General features: G+C 42.1%; 1 protein-coding gene across 3 annotated transcripts; it reads right to left on the reverse strand.

Annotated features, from left to right (window-relative positions):
* Window positions 1–611: 611 nt before the first annotated feature.
* Window positions 612–23,409, reverse strand: msrb3 (methionine sulfoxide reductase B3). Of its 3 annotated transcripts, none has more exons than XM_071514812.1 (7): window positions 23,189–23,302; window positions 16,839–16,957; window positions 11,058–11,166; window positions 8,987–9,064; window positions 8,327–8,355; window positions 3,057–3,154; window positions 612–1,647 (listed from the first exon to the last, which is right to left on the reverse strand). In XM_071514812.1, the coding sequence occupies exons 2-7, from the start codon at window positions 16,939–16,941 to the stop codon at window positions 1,447–1,449; spliced, it is 618 nt and encodes a 205-aa protein (XP_071370913.1). In that variant the 5' UTR covers window positions 16,942–16,957; window positions 23,189–23,302; the 3' UTR covers window positions 612–1,446. The 3 variants fall into 3 exon arrangements, with proteins under 3 accessions (XP_071370913.1, XP_071370915.1, XP_071370914.1); XM_071514814.1 differs by lacking the exon at window positions 16,839–16,957 and adding an exon at window positions 14,480–14,633 and having other exon boundaries at window positions 23,189–23,298; XM_071514813.1 differs by lacking the exon at window positions 16,839–16,957 and having other exon boundaries at window positions 23,189–23,409.
* Window positions 23,410–23,789: the final 380 nt, after the last annotated feature.

The following is a 23,789-nucleotide window of genomic DNA, read 5'->3' on the forward strand; positions in this document are numbered from 1 at the left end:
AAACAGCCTCTCTAAAGTTTTACTGCAGCCGACTTCTGGCAGCTCGGAAAACTGTTCGGCGGGTGGAAAAAGCATTTCCCACCAGCGCACAGGGATCCTCCTGTTTGGGAATGCGGTCCGGAGATACATGGACAGCAACAGGGTGATTCCCTAGTATGAGTGCTATGAGTGTTTCAGTGTCATCTAAACCAGTGGTTCTCAACGTAGGGTGCGGGGACCACCAGGGGGTCCTCGAGGGGGTTCCCGGCAAATTGATGAATTGTTAAACTTCGCTATTATTTCATTTACGAGTTAACACAGTTAGAGAATGTAGAAGAATGACTGTTTTGATCATAGTTATCTCTCTACCTGCAATACAGATAGTCATGGAATTCTGGACAAAATCATATCTAACAATAAAAATATTCTCAGATTTGGGTCCGAGAGACTAATGTGTAGTAAATTAGGGGTCCTTGATATGAAAAAGGTTGAGAATCACTGATCTAAACAAAGGTGTAGAGCTCTGCAAATGTAAGGAGTCGTTCAATAATGAGAAACAAGCCAACCAAAGATAGGTTTGATTTGAGATAAACAAGATATCCACCAAAAAGAAACGAGGAAGTCATAAAAAGCGGTATCTAGATCTTTTTATTCAACAACTGTTCTCAGTGTAACCCGTGAATCAAAAAAAGGGAAAATACTCAACAAACACAAAGCACCGAAAGAGGCGAAGGAGCGAAGAAAGCGCCCTAAAGAAGCCATGCTACATTTTGTGTTCAGACTAAACATTTGTCATCTGTTCCGTTTTATTTGAAAGAATGCTTTGTTCTCGGCTTGATGCTTATTTTACTGCTCGCAGGAGCACTTGCATAGGGTTTTCCTTAAATCGTCAACCTCTCAGTATCAAATGTCACTTCAAAAATAAAACATTTCTCAGAGAAAGGACACACGGCTACACTCCAAGTAAAAAGCCTCCAATATACTCTAATAATAAAATACTTCAACTTATATTATCAAAACCTCTGAAAGATATATTTCTAGCAACACAATACTGCATCCATCGTTTGAATCGGCAGACCAAATTCTACTACACAGACCTAGGAAATTAAGGCGAGCAGTGGATAGAGGGTGTCTGGCAGCTTTGACTGTGGCCACACGATGGGTGTTTTGGAGGCCTGCATTATTTCAGAAAATCGGGAGTTCCCCCCGGCTGATATATTACGCTTGAGAATATTTGGTCTGTGTCTGGAGCCTGACGACCGGCCCATAAACCTTCCTTTCTCAATATGATCACCTGTCTGACATCATGAATCAAACTAGAAAGAAAAAAAAAGAAAAGAAAAAACACTAACATTTCTATTTATGTCAGATCGTTGCCATCTTTTAAGTAAAGGAGGCTTCCCGATGCGTCCGGGCCACGGTTTTTGAGCCTTGCTGCGGTTCCTGGAGACTTTCCAGGAATCTCATTCAGAGCTCCGTCTTCCCTTCGCTGGCTGAGCCGCCGCCGCCGGCCCCTGCGGCCCCGGCCCCGGCACCGGCCCCGGCACCCGGGGGAGCGGGGGAAGCGGCGTCTTGGGCCTGGAAAGCCAGCGAGGCTGAGTTAATACAGTAGCGTTTTCCTGTGGGTCGTGGTCCGTCATCGAATAGGTGTCCCAGATGAGCCCCGCACTGAAACACAGTGAGATGATTGGTTACCTAATGCACCGCGTTGAACTGAACTGAGGACAGTGGACACGAGCTGCAATATGCAACTCTCTGACATTATAGTAACAATAACTAAATATATTCTGCGTTATCGGTCTGTGTCCCTGTTTGTTCGTGACTAAATCCCTCATTGGACAGAAGTTGACTTTTCGATGTTTTGGGGCATACACCATTTGCTGTGGGCATGGCCAGCAATGAGCTGGTTGTGGCTATCAAGGTGAGGCTAGTGGCCACAGAGGGTAAGTCTTTGCACTAACAATAATGGCGGAAAGCAGTAAGAAAAGAAAGAACAGCGAAGAAACACGTTTTCTTATTGCAGATTGGCCGCGGTGTCCCGATAGATGACTGACAAGCGCTTTCTTTCTCTTAAATATAAACATGAATTCCTCCCAAATATTAAAACACAATCGAATGTCTTCCTGGGTTTATTTCAAACTTTGGACGAACAGTAGTTGTCTATTAACAGGATGGTTTGCATAGCCTAGTTACTTTCATCTGCTATGGACCGAAGTCTCCTGCCTGACTGGACGAACGCGTTGGGCTGAAAAACACGGCGGCTTATTCAGAAACGTTCTCTTATGTCACCTAAACAGTCCACAGAAATCCGTTGCTGAAAATATCTGAAGCGAGAAATAGGCCATGCAGTTGCTGAATCTTGCATCAGTTTAGATCTACAATGGCTAGTTTAAAAGTTTGTTCATGAGCTTCGGGACTTTCGAGAGTCACGTTGGACGCCCCTGATTTGCAGTAGACTAATAAGTAAATAGACTAAACAAGACTAAGTAGACTAGACCTCAACTTTATGCAAATGCAAGAGCGGCCAACAGGACGTGACATTTCTGGAAACTCGCTGCGTTGCTACCTTGGAAGCGTGGAAATGACGGAATTGGTAGAACTGTACCATCAGGCTAGATGACAGCTCATCAAGACTGAGTGGTAAGCGCTGGGGTTGGGAACTTGACCAACTGAGGGTGAGGAGGGCGGACTAACAATGTTAGGGTTTAGGGTTAGGGTTAGGGTTAGGGTTAGGGTTAGAGCTAACACAAATAGACAGACACTTCCATTCATACCTATGGGCAATTTTAGAGTCTCTAATCCACCTGACCTGTGGGAGGAAACCCAGGAGAACATAGGGAGAACATGCAAACTCCACCGGGAATCAAACCCAAAACCTCCTGGCTGTGAGGACACAGTGATAACCACTGAGACACCTGGGTGCCCTTCTCTGATACTATCTCAAAGGAAAAAAACGGAAGGAAAAAGACGTTTCTATCGTGTATTGCTGAGTTTCTAAGGATTTGTGGATGGGTTATGAGTAGCAGAGGAACCATATATATTTCTATATAAATATACTGTAGGATAGTACTGTGTACCTGGCTGCAGGTAGTCTCCACTCTGTGCATCCCGTAGGAGAAATCATCTGACAGACTGACGGACTCTTCTTTCACCAGGTCAAAGAAAGACGGCCAGCCTGTACACACGACAGTATAATATTAGGTACAAGTTAAGAGACTATAACATAACAATGCAGAGGACAGTGATAATTCACCGAGCAGCACTGGACATACTGCACTGTCTAAACACTGTGATGGCTGAACTTAGCCTTGGAGAGAAATGTACCATGTGCGCGTACGTATCTCTGTCTGTGAGTAAATACATGTGTGAATGTGTACGCAAGGATTTCCCAACGCTCCTTGGCCGCTTTCCCTCCTCCTCTGTCACCGCTTTCACTTCATCTTTGTTTGCCAAACCAGCTCTCGAGCATTTATTTTCGCAGTTTGTTCCAGCGAGACACTCAAGTTTGACTCTCCTTTCGTTTCCTAAGGGGGGGGGGGGGGAGCCCGGCCTGCCTCGTCACTGGAGAGCGGCGTGTAACACGGACACTGTTAAACCTAAAACATATTTCTGCGGGGGCTAAAGAGACAGAGTTTCTGTAAACAGGGCTGATGTGTTAGTGTCCGGATGGAGAGGTAGATAGTGCCCCCTACTGACCGTTTCAATTCTCGTATCTCAACATGAACTAGTCCAGGATCAGGTCACAGTGCTGCAGTTGCTGTTTTATTATAAGAGTTGTAAAGGTTTTTAACATAACCTTCGAAGACTAGCATCTTCCTAACAAACCGGTCATTATCTCTACACAATTTGTTGGTCATACAAAAAGAAACAAAGTGAGTATTCATGGGTACTTGAGCCGAGTTGATGTCTAATCAGACCAAATAAAACACATCAGAGGAGCTATCTCTCTTCCTCGCAACTGCTTTTCCACTGAGCTATGGGGGTCTTGACAATCTCTGTCGCCCATAAAACCCGGTTGAGGTCAAAGCGGCGCGGCAGCTCCTGATGGGTGGTCCCGTTCACAGCTCCCTAGGTAGGCCGGGGCCCGTCTCCGACACAGGAAAAGAGGTATCACTCTGCTTCAAGCTTCCTACCAAGGGGCCCACTGCACTGATTTCCACTGCAGAGCCACTTTTGAAACCAACAAACCCCAGCAGAGCCCAGCTCCCGCTTAATGGAGTCGTCAAGGGAAGAAGAGCGAAAATCACATGGGGTTAATTCACTTTTCTGCAATGACTGTTATGGCTAATATGTGTATTGGATAATCTTCAAGACTTGTTCCAATTTCCAGATTTTTAGATTAAAAAAATTTGACTTGATTCTGCTTATCGACATCCATCTTAACTCAGTCTCTTTAAGCCATAATGTAACTCCTGGATTATTTTGCTGACCTTGAGGCACATCATCAACTGCATCATACAGTAAGGCAGTGGTTCTCAACCTTTTTCATATCAAGGACCCCTAATTTAGTCCACATTAGGGCCACAGACCCCCATTTGATGAGATTTTGTCTCTCGGACCCAAATCTGAGAATATTTTTATTGTCAGATATGATTTTGTCCAGAATTCCATCACTATCTGTATTGTAGGTAGAGAGACAACAGAGAAACTATGATCAAAATAGTCATTCTAAAATGACAAAATAATGCCCTCAAGGACCCCTGGTGGTCCCCGGACCCCACGTTGAGAACCACTGCAGTAAGTGATGCTGACCTTGCTATCAAACCCTTAGGAAGCTGAATGAAACCGTGGCTGACCCCGGACTGAATGACAAGTGCTACACTGTTTTTTTTTTCCTCGTTTCACAAGGCTGGAAAATAACTAAAATGTAACGCTGCAGAAAAGCAATTTCCTGTAAGGGAGGCAACACCTAAAAAAAAATGAAGAGGCATTTGTTTGAGGTTTTGGAGAGCAGATCACTAGAATATGACAATCTCTCCCTCCGCACTTTGGACATGAATTCCACCTGACAGGTTCTATATAGCCATCCTGGAATAAAGTGAGAGGAATATGTGCAAGGGGATGCTAGTGCAACATCTTTGGCTCTGATGTACTGGACTGGTTACTATCTATAGGGAGTAACCTGGTGCAGAGTTTAACAGAACAGTATGGTAGTATAGATATAGATATTGCATAGATATTGCATTGACTGCAAAAAATCTCAATCTTAACAAGTCATTTAGTCTATTATTGAGTCCTAAAATCGTAGTTCTTAAAATGAGTGAAAAAATCTGCCAATGGGGTTAAATAATTTCACTTGTTTCCAATACAAATCAATTTGTTTCAAGAATTTTGTAGAATCAAGTGTCATTTTCCTGATAGTAGTGCAGTGATCTGCATTTTTCCCAGTTGTTTCAAGGTATTGACACTCATTTCTAGAGGAATCCTGAAACAAATGACACTGCACTGGAAACACGTGCAAGTTATATCACCTCACTGGCAGATTTTGTCTCGTTTTAGGTAAAATAAGATTTGAAGGCTGAATATGAGACTAAACAACTTGTTAATATGGTCGTGTTTTGCAGTGCAATACTTCTTACAAAAATGATCATGCTAAAAATTGGTGCCAAGAATTACTGAACAGAATCGGAGGGTAGGGCTGAACAATTAATCAAAATTTTATCGAAATCGCAATATATGGCCTACTGCAATTTTCAAATCGCAGGAGGCGCAATATTTGTTAAAGGCGAAATGTGTGTCAAAATAGCATTTTAAATGAAATATTGTGGTGCTGCAGAGATGTCCTGGCCTACACATCATATTCTACAGACTTAAGAAAACATCTTTGTTTGGTACAGATCCCCGCAAAAAATCACACCATAATCATTTTAATACGTTTTTCAATGAAAATGAGAATTATGATGTAAAAATGATCATTCCCTCTAATATCGCAAATCATATCGCAATTGCAATATCAGTCAAAATAATCGCAATTAGATATTCTTTCAAAATCATTGAAAAATCATCAGGGTAACCAAGCTAATATGGTAAACATTTGCAAATTCTCTAACATGATTGGCTATACTTTATACTATATTATTCTAATATAATAACATGATTGGCTGAACTAGAAAAAGTATATTCTGTCATATTCTCACTGTTAGGCCCCAACTCCCTGCAGCTTTACCAGCTTTATCCCAAATAAACCAAAGTGAAATTAGTTCTTAAAATAACACTTTGGAAGGAGCAAGGCACTTCAATACACACTTCTGGGTTTCTTTCGCCTCTTTCATCTTTCACCCTAAGTGCAGTGTATCAGATGTAATACACACCATGACAAATGCCACAACACTGTTCGCATCCCCTACATCAAACGGGCCAAGCTTAGACATGAAGCTGTAACGCCAAGTGTCCTATCAGTAGTGGTACAACTCGGCAGCCTCCTCCTTCCCCTACACTCCCACTGTGGAGAAGAAACCCATGGCCCTTGCCATCTACCCCCTTTCCTCTCCCCCAGTCTGGGAGGGGTCGCCTGGCCACAACTACAAAGCCATGAAATTCCACTCGAACCCAGGAAAAGTCTCAGGGGAATACAGGAATCCTATGAGTCAGAGCAGGAGAATCCCGGTGGATGGTTACTGCGCTGATCTAATGGAGTTTTATCGCCATGCCCGTGGCCCAGTGAATGGGGCAGTGTAAGGGAGATCTAACAAAACAGGAAATTGGGTATATATGAGCCTTGGTTTCACTAGAAACAGAGTGCTGTGCTCGACTGAGGTTCCCATCTGCTATTCGGAGCCCAGAGACACAGTGCAAGTGAAAAACCTTTATTCCTTTCAGGCCAAAATGCTTCAACTGCTCTATGAAAATAAACCCTGAGCCACGGAGTCCTTATTTTGTACCAGTAAGCGGTTCATTTAGACACGGACCCCCATTTGATGAGATTTTGTCTCTCGGACCCATATCTGAGGATATTTTTATTGTTCGATATGATTTTGTCCAGAATCCCGTGACTATCTGTATTGTAGGTAGAGAGATAACAGTGAAACTATGATCAAAACAGTCATACTTCTGCATTGTCTAATTGTGTTCACTTCTTGTAAATGAAATAATGGTGAAGTTTAACAATTCATCAGTTTGCTGGGGACCAACTGGAACCCCCTCAAGGACCCCTGGTGGTCCCCGGACCCCACGATTTAGACGAACTATAACATCTTATATCGAAGTTAATTTTTCCACAGATGTTTGAGAACCTAGCATGTATCTCTGTCTCGTCCCGTTGACCTCGTCACACTCCAACTTAGTTTGTCAATTCGGAGCCTTTGACAATCCCACAGAAGACAGGGAATGAGGTAAGCAAGAAGTAAAAGGCCATAGCTCAGCAAGAAGATGGACTGAGAACTCACCATGAACCAAACAAAAGTCTAAAAGTGCCTAGTGCAGACTCCTTCACAGTCCTCCTACCACATCACCTTTGGATATACAGTGTTCCTCAAGTTCACATCCATCATGACATCACTCATTCGTTTCTTTTAGGTATGTCCTAATTACAGGCGAAGACAAATGGCGGTTCGAGAAGCAACCGCAATTAAAAAAAAGCGGAGGAATTCCTGGGGATTAGCGATGACAGAAGCCACATGTTTACAGGCAATAACTTCATCACAGAATCCCAGATACCGTTCATTAAAAAGGACGCTCCGGAAATATTTTAATCTCCTTAAGACACCCAGATATTTCACATCAGAGGTGTAATTCACCAAGATTAATGACCATGAAGGCCTTCTCTTGCTCTCTTCTGAGAAGCCATTAGACAGCTGACTGGGAGCAGCCTCTGTCCTTGCAATCAAGCAGAAAGGGAGAAGTGAGGTCAGGCTCTTGGCTTCTCTGGTGTAAAACAACAGATAAAAACGCTTCCAAGATGGACTGCGCTCTCTAATCTCTAGCTCATGCCGACGGGTGACCTTCACTGCTGTGTATTTAAGAAGGCAGAACGGGCGATTATTTTGACTGACATTGCAATTGCGATGTGATTTGCGATATTAGAGGGAATGCTAATTTTTACATCATTATTCTCATTTTCATTGAAAAACGTATTAAAATGATTATGGTGTGATTTTTGCGGGGATCTGTACCAAACAAAGATGTTTTCTTAAGTCTGTAGAATATGATGTGTAGGCCAGGACATCTCTGCAGCACCACAATATTTCATTTAAAATGCTATTTTGACACATTTCGCCTTTAACAAATATTGCGCCTCCTGCGATTTGAAAATTGCAGTATAGCCATATTGCGATTTCGATAAAATTTCGATTAATTGTTCGGCCCTACTGAGAACATATCCAACATACAGTATGTGGGATCAACCTACCTGATCCAGAGTCGAATTTTGTGGCTGACCTGCAAAAAGGAGAATGTTCATTAGAAAAATTATTTTGTACAGTGACAGCAGCATCCAGGCTACGACAGTGGTTCTCAATGATGGTCCATAGAGGTCCAAGAGTGTTGCAGGTTTCATTCCAACCAAACACTATAGCAGCTGATTTCCCTGCTTAACACACCTTCAACCAGAGAGAAAGAAGTGATCAGTGAAATCAGCTGCTGTAGCGTTTGCTTGGAAGACTCTGCGGACTCTTGGGGACTCTTGAGAACCACTGGGGGTTACAATCGGCCTGTATCCCGGTACAAGTCCACAGTAAGGAGGCACTCTGCATGCTTCTGGAGGCTGGGAGGGGGTGGGGGGGGGGGGTCTGTGGGAACATTGTGTCTGAGATATGGGCTAACTCTGGCTGTAAATTCAGCCTCCTTTGAAGCTCTCCATCGAGCTGTGGGAAAATGGCGACCTGGTAATGGTTCCCTAGATGGGTCTGACGTGCTGTCAGGTAGCATTAATCTCTGTAGGTTTGTGTCAGGCGCCGCGTGGAGACTCTTCAACCAATTAGAGAGAGTGGCTCTGGATGAGTATAGTTAGAGCTGTACTAATAAAACACACACACACACACACAGACAGAAAGTGCAGCACTCGGCTTACTGAAATAACGGGGAACCGCAGACGACACAAGTGTAGGTTCCGTCCTCTTTATGGTCTGTGAACTCGCCCCTGAAGGCACTGCGGAGAGAGAGAGAGAGGCTGTGTTAGTAAACCTGCACGGCTCACCATGGTGAACGAATGAGTCACCATCAGCATGTCCACAACCACCAGTCCAACACAGACTACAAATAAATTCATACAAAATGCCAGGTTCGTCTTTTTTTTTTTTTGGGCATTTTTAAGAAAGACAGCTTTAAACGTCACATATGAAAGTGGAGGAGTGAAGCACCTAAGACCACAGTATATACAAAACCCACTAGCCTTTAGCAGCCTGGCGTCTGGGTCGGCTACTAAAGGCTAGTGGGTTTTGTCGCTGGCCAGGAGCCCGACTCTGCTCCGAAGGCCTCGTCTCCGGGCCTCCACCACCACGCAGAGCTGGTTATTGGGCATTTTTGACATTCCTTCCGCAAATGAGCCGATAAATACCTTCCTCACGTGTGGATTGCCGGGGTTAGAGGAGGGCGGAGGGATGGAGTCACTGAGTTCCTTTATTATTTTTGGCAAACATCTCTATCGATGTTTTTTGTTTTTTTTTGCCCCGCTCACTAGATAGCTCGCGGTCACCTCTGGGCCTGTAGGATAAGTCAGCCAGGCTTTGAGATCGGTTTGACAGAGGAATGTGGCTAAATAATGCCAGCAGATGGAGCACAGTCTGATCTCACAGCCAAATGCCATGTGCCGTGAACACAAGACATTGCGGTTAGACCGATACATTGGTTTTTTCACCGATATTGAGGTGCAAATATGATTTTACTCCTCAGTGTCATCCTGCCCCGGCCTTAAGGAGCTACTAACCCGCCCAAAAGAACTTCATTAGTTGGGCTTTCAATGAGTTTTAGTGTCCCATGATGGTCTAAATCAGTGATTCTCAACCTTTTTCATATCAAGGACCCTAAATTAGTAAACATTAGAACCACGGACCCCCATTTGATGAGATTTTGTCTCTCGGACCCAAATCTGAGAATATTTTTATTGTTAGATATGATTTTGTCCAGGATTCCTTTACTATTCCTTAAACTATGACGAAAATAGTTATTCTTCTACATTCTCTAGTCATGTTAACTTCTTGTAAATGAAATAATGCTAAAGTTTAACAATTCATCGATTTGCTGGGGACCCCCTGGAACCCCCTCAAGGACCCCTGGTGGTCCCCGGACCCCACGTTGAGAACCACTGGTCTAAATGCTGTTTCAGAGGCATGTTTTGGCATGAAAATGGTCAAATTTAAATAGATAGAATATATATACAGTACTGTGCAAAAGTCTTAGGCACCCTAGATTTTTTATATAAATTTCTTAGAAGTCTTAGATGTTTATTTGTTTTCTGCATTAGTGTGTCAGTAGACTGCTGTAAATTTTTGATATTCAGAAACTTTTCATTTCATTAGTTTTGAAAGCATCTTCACTTTATGGATTTCTTTGACATATGCCTAAGACTTTTGCACAGTACTGTATATATATTAGTATCAGCTTTAAAAAACCCATATTGCTTGTAGAGCTGCAACGCTTAATCGATTAGTTATCAACTATTAAATTAATCGCCAACTATTTTGCTAATCGATTAATCAGTTTGAGTAATTTTTTAAGAAAAATAAGTCCAAATTCTCTGATTCCAGCTTCTTAAATGTGAATATTTTCTGGTTTCTTTACTCCTCTATGACAGTAAACTGAATATCTTTGGGTTGTGGACAAAACAAGACATTTGAGGACGTCATCTTGGGATTTGGGAAACACTGATCCACATTTTTCACCATTTTCTGACATTTTATAGACCAAACAACTAATCGATTAATCGAGAAAATAATCGACAATGAAAATAATTGTTAGTTGAAGCCCTAATTGCTTGAGCCACGTCTCCATGTTTTATATTACAGAAGGTAGTAAAGGTAATACTCTACTTTCTCTTGCTTTTATGATGGAAAAAAGGTTAACACTTGACATTCAGCGTGATTCAATGTAAAGAATTGAAATCAGATCTTCAAGCCTCATTCCGAGTGTCTTCCCCCCCCTACCTCTCGGTCCCTCTCTCCTGGGTGACGTGGAACTGCATCGGCGTCAGGCGCTTCCTCAGCTCCTCCTGAGGGAAGCCCACCGGCCACGTCTTCTTGGTACGACATGCTCCTGAAGGGGGGGGGGGGAGGCAGGGAGGACAAAAAAAAAAAAAATTACTATCAGAGTCTTCTGCAGAGACTGGGGAGGGAAGGGCCGCATGTCACTACTTCACTTACTACACTATCCCTTATGCCTGGCCATTGTACTACAAACTGGCCCTCCCACTCCTCTGTCTCAACACCATGCTCATGCACTGACCTCCCTCTGGGGGTCAAAACAAGGGCCAACAGACCACTAGTTCCTCTCTGGCCAGATCAAATAGAGCTCGTATAGTTGTTTTGGTTGCATTTTCCAACTCTGTTGATTTCATGTTGGTGTGATTACGCTGCATTTCCTATGGTAAACAGTGCTGAAAAAGAAAGCTTGGAGCTAGAAGGGCTACACAGCTTTTTAACAAACTGTATACTGCATCACAATACAAATGCATGCACCCATTTCATTTCTTAAGCAAGTATACTATTGATTCTGAGTTTACACACCAGTGATTCTGTGTTGTGTCTGTGCATGGAGAGTAAAGATGTGCTACAGCCAGAGCATGTCATTGGGCAAACCACAAGCCAATATAAAATGTGGGGTTTGGGTGAGTTAATGCTGCATTACGAGGCCTGTTAGATGCTGTTATAGGTCAGTAACACGATCTATTTCTGCTCAGTGGTTATGAAGCGAAACAATGTTTCTTAGCATCTACGGACATTGTTTCACGACTGTCCTAAAAGAAAGATATAAGAAAGAAAAATGCAATCTACCCCGATGAGTTGAAGGTATAAATATTAGTCAATTTCCTTGGTATAACAACCCTGCAGCCTCTTTGCTGTTCCCAGGGCCAGGGGCTCCCAAAAATAACCGGGCGCTAAAACCATCTTTGTCTGGCTGGCTTACTATGAAAGAAATACTTTTGGGAGCACCGGCCCTGCTTGGCACAAGGAGAGGGACACATCCAGCTTATTTTGAAAAAAAAACTTGTGGAACACTTCGAAGCCTAAAAATAGGAAATAAACATTTTTTCCTCCCTGGTGTAGCAGTAACCAACACTGGGGATGGAAGGACGTCCATCTGTATGTCATTTAGTTAACGAGACACGACCGTCGTCTTAAGTAAAAGTGAATTGGACCGCAATTTCCTGGCAATGTACCACGTCTTTGCCACCGCCTGCTCCTGCTGTCTTCATTAAGAAACCATTGCCATTATTTCTACGCCTACCGTGTCCCACTGTTTCTTAAAAGGATGTGCTCCGTTTTCCTTTTTTTTTTTTTGCAGTGACCCCCCCCCCCCCATACGGAGCCTGTCGACCGAGTCACTGGTTGGGGTTGGGGTATGCGAGTATGTGGAGACTCCCCCCCCCCAAAAAAAAAAAAAAAAAAAAGATTGAAACCATGTGAATGGAACAAATAATGGGGACTTTAAAGGCCTCGTCAGTGAATAGAGTCCATTGATGCCCCCGGCTCCGTCCCGCGGGTAGAAAGTTACTTTTGACACACAAGGGGGGTTGAGGTATGAGAAGGGGATTCAAAGGAATGAAGGTGGTTTGCGGCTCTACCTTCCTTACTCGCCCCCCTTTTCACATTGTGGAAATGTGTAGCTACAACTAAATGTCCCGCTCCCTTTTTGGAGAGGAGTGTGAACAAAGAGAAAGGGGGGCGGGGGGGGGGGGGGGTACTTGGGTGTTTTTTTCTTTTTTCAGACTTTAGAGCCCCTGAAGCCCCCCATTCACAGGCATCCCAGTTGGAATGTGCCCCGCACCGTAGCCTGCAAATTATTTAGACTTGGTGCACTTCGAGGTCAGCCTCTAAATTAGCACACTTTTCCGACATCCTGGCTTTTCAACCTCAAGTGTAAATATTGTTTCCTAATTGTAAGCAAGGTTTGTTCTCCACTACCTCCTTGTGCTTATTTTAACTTGTCAAACTCCTTCCCTGACCCTCTTTTTTATCTGCTTCGCCTTCGCTCTTTCCCTGAAGGTGGTTTTTACCGCTCCAAATCAGGGAGTCCGTGAGAGGCAGACTGCACTAGAAATGTGACTTTTTCATCAAACGCGATCAAAACATTGTTTTTTTAGGCGTTGGAGCCACATACAATGAATTTATCCAACTGTCCGTGAGAGTACGGTCACAGATCAGTCAACTCTGCTTCTGAGACACACGCTGATAGCTGGCATTAAATATTCCAGTCAGTCAGACTCTAAATACAGAAAGAAACAGATGATGAACCAGCAGCTTTCTGGACCTATGAGGTACAAAAAAAAAAAAATGGTGCAAACCTTTTCAGATAAAGTGGAAATTAGTAAAGCAAAACGTTAACTAAAAACCACACAGTGCATGCAAGCTGCAAGGGAGGCAAGCCGTGAGTTATTGGTTACTTCCACGAGCAACTGAAATCGCAGCTGTACAAGGTAGGGCTGGGCAATATATCGATATTATATCAATATCGTGATATGAGACTAGATATCGTCTTAGATTTTGGATATTGTAATATCGTGATATGGCATAACTGGTTTTAAAGGCTGCATTACAGTAAAGTGATGTCATTTTCTGAACTTACCAGACTGTTCTAGCTGTTCTATTATTTGCCTTTACCCACTTAGTCATTATATCCACATTACCGATGATTATTTATCAAAAATCTCATTGTGTAAATATTTTGTGAAAGCACCAATAGTCATCCCGACAATATTGTCGCAATATCGATATCAAGGTTTTTGGTCAAAAAAGTATTGTGATATTTGATTTTGTCCATATCGCCCAGCCCTACTTACAACTGAACATTTAGCCCACTTCGTAGAAAATACAGAGATATATATATCGTGTATCGCCATTCAGCCTAAAAAATACAGAGATATGATTTTTGGTCCATATCGCCCAGCCCTAGTACAAGGTGAGAAGAGAGAGCATGGCAGAATGTGAGAGCAGGGCTGCCGACTGCTGAAAAACTCACTGGATTCTGAACTCAGACGACTTATGGACCATCTTAAGTTCTTGAATGTCTTGAAGCTTTTGCATCATCAGAAAAGTGGGCTAATGCAGAGGATTTTCTCATCTCTAGACCACTGTGAAATTACTTCTTATGAGCAAAAAAGTCCCTGTCTGCTCCCGTTACAAACTTTTGTCCCGATCATTTGTTTCATGCTCTGAATTGGTCCAATTTGGGAGTTCTCGAATTCTCACAGTTCCCCACAGGAACACTTGGTGGGTTTTTCAGCAGTTTACAATATCACTCCACACACACACACGATAAAGACAACGCTGACACACCCCCGAGCGGCAGCAAGGTGTTAGGGCTTTAGAGAGGCAGAGCACAGCAGGCACACAGCACCCAGTCAGTGGACCTGAGGGAAGACCGCAGGGCCTCAGAGCTACAGGCTGACTCTTGCTGATCAGATGCAGCAGATTGAAGCCCGACATGGCTGCTGGAGAGAAGACGCGCCGCCCGCCACTAGAACCAAATTACCCCCCCGGCGGGGCAACAACCGAGGCTCGGGGCTGGAAGAAGGAGATGGGGGATATGGGGGGGGGGGGGGCAGGCAGAGAGAGAGAGAGACAACACAAGACAACACGGGGTCAAGACGTTAAATACAGTGTTAGGAATGAGATGAGGAGTCTGTTCGGGATTCCCCCCCCCCCCTTTTCATGCAGAGTTCGGGACGCTGGTTAACGGACATGAGGAACATGGACAGAGAACCTAGAAAGACAGAAGTCATGAGTACAGCCTGTTTTTAGTACTTTTTTCCACTTAATTGCACATTGCAGGTCAGTCAGTGGAAAGCGTTTTCGCCACTGGGAGAGAGGATGAGTTAAAAGAACATCAAAGTCACAATGAAATTAAAAAAAATACTTTTCACCTTGTTAGACAATTTTCCATGTCATAATTAGGGCTGGGTATCGCCACTGATTTCCCGATTCGATTCGATTTCCAATTTGATTCGATTCGATTCAATATCGATTCGGTTAGGGATATTTCAGTTACAATATAAATTTTGCTCGGATATGAAAGAGATTCTCAGAGAACTAATGCTGTAAATTGTACAAGGAAACCACTAACCTGGTGCATTATTAAAAATATTAATGTTTACATTTAGAATTGACCCCAAAGCAGTTACATTAATGTACTTTTTATTTAACATGACCAACACACTACAGCAGTCAACACAATATAGTGCAAGTTGTGCAGCTCTACAGACTCTACAGGTATATATTGGGCATATATTAAAAGATCAATCTCGGGATGCTATGAATCGATATCGGATCATTCAAATGAAGATCAGTTTGAATGGGAAAATCGATTTTTTAAACCCAGCCCTAATAATAATAATATACATCTATTTAACAATAAATAACTTGTCTTTCTACGTCAAAATCCCAATACTTTTCCTCCCTGGCCAGCAGGTATGCATAAAAAATTCCAACCAATAATACCGTCACAGATTTTTGAACAATCCCCCCCTCCACCCCTCCCATCCCTCTCTCTCCCCGACGGATATCCCATCGGTTTACACTTCTGAATAATCTCTCTCTGTGTTATGCTCGGCCCCAACATCCTGTTTCAATGGGAAATACGTCAAATTATGCAAGCAAGATGCTCTCAAAGTGCTGTTTCATTGTGACTTGAAGCATTTGAGGTCTATATTATGACAGTTAGAAAGCTGCAAAGGATTATTCACAGGACGTAGTACAATATGTGGCTGCAACAAAGCCATCATGAAGAATCCCCGCTCTGTTTTGAATAACATGATGGTGATGATGATGATGTACAACACGAGGAAACACAAAGAAGAGATTTGAGATTTGAACCAGAGAGCTTCATAATGAACCATCACTCTTTACAATGCCCAATGCAGTGACTGTAGCACCAACACACACACACACACACACACACAAAACCCCCTGGGTGGGACACTTCAGTATACAGGCCTCCATGTTAAAACACAAAGTCTTTAAAAAAGCATAGGTGAAAATTAGGGTTAGACAGATATATGGGGCCGATATTGTCCTTTTATTAAAAATGGGATCTGATCCAGTCTGATATGATGGATGTGATGCAGTGATTGATTGATTGATTACATATTTATTGTACGATTGATCAATACTACACTGGTTTTTAACTCTACCTGATTCTAATGCAACAGATTCCACACAAGTAAACATGAATATATTTTATTATTGTTTATTGGGTAACACTTTACAATAAGGGTCACTAAGTTAAGGGTTAGTTAATGCTTAATAAGCATTAACTTACCCTTAATTAACAGTTAACTAATGTGTAATTTACTAATGTGTTCATGTTAACTAAGGTATTAATTTATACATTATTTAATAGTTTATAAAGATGACTATTAAATAATGTATAAATTAATACCTTAGTTAACATGAACACCATTAGTAAATGATTACCAGACACATTAGTTAACTGTTAATTAAGGGTTAGTTAATGCTTATTAAGCATTAACTAACCCTTAATTAATGTACCCTTATTGTAAAGTGTTACCGTTTATTGTATTGTTTACTATTATTATTATAGTATTATATGGGTTTGAATGGAGAGTTTTAGTGTGGTCTAAATGCTGTTTCAGAGGTTTTTCCAAAATGTTGGGGGAAATACTGAATACTTGCCTTTTTTTTTTTTTTATCTTAGGCATGAAAATGGTCAAATTTAAAGATATTGCCACTACAGCTAGCAGGTTACTCTACCTAGCAGAGCGGCAGGCAGTGCAGGGCGGCGGCCTGAGCTGCTGCCGTGCCCGAGGGCGCGATGGAGGGCCAGGCAGAGCCCACGTCTGAGGAGGACCGCCATGACACACACACTCACACTGAAGAGGGTGAGAGAGAGAGAGAGAGAGAGAGAGAGAGAGAGAGAGAGAGAGAGAGAGAGAGAGAGAGAGGAAAAGAGAAAGAGGAGCACAGGAGTTGTATTATTCTGTGACACAGCAAGCATCTGTTTGTGTGTGTGATTTGTGTTATTTGTGTGTGTTGGTACATCAATATCCACGTTATTCGGTACACCTCTCTTACGCAAATAGCTCACTCCTCCAGTGAGCGAATAAAGCATAAGTATAAAACATAAGTGTAAGTATAAAGGTTGAGAGATTCAGTTACTGTTACACTAAATTACTTTAGAATGGGCCAGATGCTGAGTTAATGCGGCATTAAAGCTGCTACCAGTAGAATCTGACATTTGATGGCGACCCCTTGAGTCCCTTAATGCAGTGATTCTCAACCTTTTTCATATCAAGGACCCCTGGTTTAGTCCACATTAGAGTCACAGCCCCCCATTTGATTAAATTTAGTCTCTTGGACCCAAATCTGAGAATATTTTGATTGTTAGATATGATTTTGTCCAGAATTCCATGACTGTCTGTATTGTAGGTAGAGAGATAACAGAGAAACTATGATCAAAACAGTCATTCTACATTCTCTAATTGTGTTACCTTCTTGTAAATGAAACAATGCTGAAGTTTAACAATAGATCAATTTGCTGGGGACCCCCTGGGACCCCCTCGAGGACCCCTGGTGGTCCCCGGACCCCACATTGAGAACCACTGCCTTAATGGTAGTGTTTTACGTCACTGTCGCAAAGATGACTTGCCCCCCTCTGCCGTGTCATGAGCCAAATTCAGGTCAGTCAGTCAATCAGCCGGTCAAACAGCGCTCTCTCACCTTGTATTGAGTGATGCTCGCTCGCTTACAGCTACAGTCTCACTAAGCTTCTCAAATGCAGTGGCTAAAGCATGCGTGACACATTTTTGTTTTTCCATTTTAGTTACAACTAGACTGAACTAGCAAAGCAGGTCTGCAGAACAAGTGTGGAATTTCTTCAGTTTGCCCAATGCTAACAAGACTGAGTGATGCTTGCGTACGCTACTAGCTTACTTGTTTGTTTGGTAAAATTAACAGTGTAATCAAATCAATTGCTTTTTTAGTTCCTCATAGCAGTACCACCCACTCCAAGGGACAGCACAAACTGTTGAGAAGTTGAAAATGTAAAGGGGTATTGGCCGTGTGTCGAAAGTCCAATGGGTGGGGAGTTTTTGTTCCAAAACAGAGTAGGGGCATAAAGAATGATTAGATTAGATCAGTGGTTCTCAACGTGGGGTCCGGGGACCACCAGGGGTCCTTGAGGGGGTTCTAGGGGGTCCCCAGCAAATTGATGAATTGTTAAACTTCACCATTATTTCATTTACAAAACGTTAACACAATTAGAGAATGTGGAAGAATGACTGTGTTGATCATAGTTTCACTGTTATCTCGCTACCTACAATACAGACAGTCACGGAATTCTGGACAAAATCATATCTGACAATAAAAATATTCTCAGATTTGGGTACGAGAGACAAAATCTCATCAAATGGGGGTCTGTGGTTCTAATGTGGACTAAATTAGGGGTCCTTGATATGAAAAAGGTTGAGAATCACTGGATTAGATTATCAGCAGTGTGCAGTAGTGTACTTATACATTGCTTATACCTGCAATCAGCAGCACTTTAGATGAAATGCATGGCTGTGCAGAGGACACATATATAGTTTGGAATAGGTTAACAGCATGAATCCTGGATTCTGTTGTGACAAGCTGATGGCAGGTTCGCAGCAGGAATCCTGGTTTCTGTTGCAACTTGCTAATGGCAAATTAACAACATGAATCCTGGTTTCTGTTGTGACATGCTAACAGGTTAACAACATGAATCCTAGTTTCTGTTGTCACATGCCAACAGGTTAACATGAATCCATGGATCCGTCCTGCCTGATATGAAAAGCACAGGCTGCTGGTGGTGTAACAGTGGGGAGAATGTTTTGTCGGCTCACATTAGGCCTCTTAGTACCCAGCACCAGCTATGTGTAGCTAATAAAGTGGATACTGAGTGTACTGTATCTGTGGTCACTGGAAATACATGGAGGAGAGCTGTATGTGGAATGACACCCATCTAGTGGTGAGACTGATGATCTGATCACAGAGAGAGAGAGAGGGAGAGAGAGAGAGAGAGAGAGAGAGAGAGAGAGAGAGAGAGAGAGAAAGGCAAACAGAAATAAAAAGAGACAGACAGAAAGAAGAAGCTGGAGGAGTTAGCATATTATACATCCTACAAGCCAAGTAACCTTGACAATTTCTTTTCAGCCGAAAATGAAAAACGTACACATTAAATTATACTTTATAATATTTTTGTCTGAAGCATAACAGATACAACTTGGCTGGTATTGTAATTCAAGCACACATTCAGTTTTCCAATCAAGGAAACCATTGGACCATTGGAATAATGAAACAAATGAGGGTACTGAGCACCATTTTATTAACTTGGCCATAGTAAATATCTAAAATTGTCTGGGCCTTCTTTCATTTGCATTGGTTCAAGGTACATTAAAATAAAAATACAATGCTATTTAGAGATTTTCATTAATGTGAATAAAGCTCAATATACATGTCATAGTGTGGAACAAGGTGTTTCCATTCATCACTACCAAGGAACCAATTAAGTTGTCCTGAATCAAGATTAGAGAACAAGAAAGATTCAGAGTCTGTTGTGATTCCAGGATATAAATACTACAACAATGCCTTCAGAAATGATTCAACCCCCTTGACTTATTCCACATTTTGTTGCGTTAAAGCCCAAATCAATATGGATTAAATTCAGGGTTTTTTTTGTCATTGATCAACACACAAGAACCCAGAATGTCAAAGTGAATGCTTTTATTCACAGATCAAAAAGGTGCATCCAAATTCGTCCAAGTGTACTTGCGATTTCTCTACAACTTTTGAATTGACCTGTGGCTGATTCAACTGACTGGACACGATTCAGATCAAAACACAAACGTCTAAATAAGGTCCAACAGGTGAGAGAGCATGTCAGAGCAGAAACATAAAGTGCAAGGAACTGTTTGCAGGATTCAGAGACAGAATTGCGAGGAGGCAGGGATCTGGGGAAGGTACAAAAACCATCCAACTTGACTGAATTTGAACTCATCCAGGCGCATCCAAAAAGACTGGAAGCTGTAATCGCCAAAGGTGCTTCTGCAAATTATTCACCAAGAGGGTTGAATACTTACTTAAATTAGATATTTCTAATTCCATTTCCAATACAATTGCAAAAATGTCTAAAAATATGTCATGCCACTTATGAAAATTATGGACAAAAAACACCAGTTCAATGCCTTTTGTATTCCGTCTGCAACACCACTAGATGCAGAAAAAGTCGGGGGTTGAACACTTTCTGACGGCATTGTACTTACTGAATATCCATCCAGTTTGGTCACATTAGGACACTTGAGTATTGGCCTTCAGACACTATTTTCAATCCATGGATCAGTCTGTGGACAGTCTGATCATTGGCCCAGCCTGATGAAGGTTAGGCTATTTAAATGTGTCCACTGCAGATCTGTCTGGATCAATACACTCAGCAGCCTCTGAGGCCACACAGGTCAATGGGTGACAGAGCGGTTACAGACTGACTAAAAACAGAAAACATTATCACTTGTTGACTATTTGGGACTGACTGTAATTATGAGATATGGGGTAGAACCAGTTCCCAAAATAACCCTGACCCCAGTCAAAACACCAAGGCCTAAATATCCAGCTATCTGGCTGCATACGGTTATTTCGAGAAAGCCAGATAGCCTAAATCCAAGGGAAAAAGTCACTTTGGCTGAGTGAGGTGCTGTGTGATGAACAGCTCTAGAATGATGGCCTTATATAGCAGTGTTTTCAGTGGGGCCTGACTAATAATAACCTGCAGGAAAACAGTATTCTACCAAAAGACATATCATCACAGCAACACAGCCTTCACTCCTAACACTTTAGACACATAGGTGGAGATGTTAGGGTGTTTCCTGGACTCCCTAGCATGCTTTGGACAGTGAACACAGCATCCCAAATAAGACCAAGGTCCATTTTTTTTGGTAGCAACAAGCATTCCACAAGTTATTTAGCCTGGCGGAGCGCTGAAGTGTTTTGATGCTGCGACAGCATTACAGCTAAAGCTGTGGCTGTGCAAAGTAGCCTTTGTTCCAAATGCAATAAACAACCACTGCAGAAAAAGGTACATACACTAACAGTATGACATTTTGACTTCAATGTACCTTTGTAGTCTGTTTGACACCGATATCTGCCCATGTATCTGTAATAAAATGATTTGCATGTGTTTTTACATGTTGCCTATGTTGGGCAAATGCAGTATGCTGTTCAAGTTCTGTGCTTAGACAGGAAGGTAAATGTGACTCTCTTCTTGTGGATGACCTGCTGTAAGGACAAGCTCCTACACTGTGAACCAAATGGTAAAGCATATCTATTACAAACTGTTGACAAAAACAATATAGTATACACATTCTGCCTAAGTTTATGCATCATAGCTCAGGCTATTTATTGTTGATCAAAAGTGTTAAACGTTGGCCTACTGCTCACAACAGCATCTCTGTACTGTAACTCCTATATGAGAATTTTTGTATTCCTTCACTCTTCTTCTTAAGTAGCATCTTTTTACATACAAGAGTATTGGGTATACTAAGATCTGTCATTTACAGTAAAACAGTAATTCTGGATTTTAGATTCCATAATGAATTCTGACTTGAGAGAATTCTGTTGAGATGATTATAAAAAGGAACCATCCCTAAACCTTGAGCTGATAATGGCGCATCAAATTGTTTGGAAGGACCATGCCAACACAGAATCTGTTAAATAATGCACCAACAATTGTAGAACGTGCATACAATATTAATGAGTGAACTTTTTTAGTGAGCTCCTCTTATTTTTGTCATTTTCTGGACAGCTACTTTTAATCTGACTTGAACTAAACACAAGAAACACTTCTACTTGAGAAAATCTATTTCAGTATTCTTTGGAAATGACCTGTTGCCTTCAGGAAACCTGATGGGTTACATTTTGCTGTTGTAGGACCATGGAATCTTTCAATATAAATTAAAATATGGAACTCCAACAAATTGGCCTTATGAGGTTGTCACATGACATGAGTTATTGGGTATAATTATTTCAAAGGTATAAAACAATGCAAGCTCACTGTATGTAAAAACTCATATAACAGGTCTGTATTAGTTTCAGTACTTCACAGGAATGACTAGTGCACCATATTGAAACACAGCTGTCTGTCTATTTTTACATGGTGCTTTATTGCTATATTGTTAAATTGTGTTACATTGTGTTGCAATGTGCTATACAGTGGTACATTATTTTGCATAGTGTCAGTCAGTCTGCTGCCAGTTTGTCACTATACTGTATATCTGATCCCAAACCTGCTGGTTCCAGTGGCAGTATCGCTACACTGACACCAGTGAACCATACTGTCAGTGCCTGCCAACAGCCAACACATAACAGCATCCATTTCTGACATGACAGTGCTGTTGTAGGGCTTTCCATTACGTTCTCTTGGGGGTACGCCAAACTCCATTACAAAATATTTCACTTTAATGTTGTGTTCCTTATCGGCAAGCGTACATACCTGATAGAATATTACTTAAGACCTTTTACGAATAAATAGCGTCTTCTGGTAAATTCGGCTTATAGATTACTACCAAGCAGAACTTAATTTCAATAAATTCTCGACTTTTAGAAGCTCGCTACCGCCCTACACGGTGCATTTTGGTGGAAGAACATTGGGGGGCATAAGTTTATATTTTATTGAAAAGAAAAAGTGTTGCTTGGTGTATTCGATGCGTGCCGAATTGAAGACCGACTGCTAACGTTTTGTAAAGGCTCTTACATCATGCCCCAAGTTGTTTATACTTTTACCGATAAAGTGGGGTAGGCGGAGAGGGACTGAAACTGGGGGTACCGCCACCCTTTAAACTGCCACATTTTTAAATACAGTTTGGAGGTAAGTTTCTCTCCGTAGAATAGGTGTCTAGGCTAATGGTCATTCAACATGCAGAAAGCTCTGGAAACGGTCCGTTTACAATAGAGCAGTGCGACCGACCGACCGACCGACCCTGTCTCACTGTTTGTATTAACGACAACTAACCAGCCCATGAAATACACCAGACTGACATAAATGAGAACTAACGCTAACCCACCTATTACATAAAATACACAAGAGACTGACATACCTGAGAAAAGTAGCAGGAGCAAAGCGACGTTGACAGCTAACGTTAAGTGTCGAGTAGCTAGTCGGTCGGTGTCAGGTCGGTACATCAGCTGTCCCTGTGACTGCACACGCTAACACAGCAGGCTAAAAGGCTAACAGACTAACCAGCTGTCAGTAGAGGCTAACAAACAGGCTAACAAAGTAAGAGGCTCATCGGCTAACAGGGTACATGCTAACAGGCTAGCAGACTGTGTGGGTATGCGTTCTTATTAGGGAATGACAGGGGCGATTCCACAGGCACAGACATTTCCAACTATGGGCAAGACCCCAGTCGGTTTCCGCTCTCTGTCAGCTAATAACCTAACAAACTAAAACAGCAGCCCCAACACAGCATGATGTAAACTACGAACTAAACCACCTTCAGCACAGACTGATATAACTAGCACAGCTTCAACCTAGACTGGTTTAACTCATTGACTGTAAGATATAAACTAACAAACTGAAACAACAGCATTGACATGGAATGATATAACGATTAAAACAGCAGCTTCAGCACAGTCTGATGCAACACAAAAAACTCAAACAGCCTCAACATTGACTGATGTAACATCAACTAAAACAGC

This window comes from Centroberyx affinis, unplaced genomic scaffold, assembly GCF_046629955.1.
Source record: "Centroberyx affinis isolate AG114_WGS23_722 - 3 ecotype Tasmania unplaced genomic scaffold, CSIRO-AGI_Caff_v1 ptg010090l_1, whole genome shotgun sequence".
In the NCBI taxonomy this organism is placed as follows: Eukaryota; Metazoa; Chordata; class Actinopteri; order Beryciformes; family Berycidae; genus Centroberyx; species Centroberyx affinis.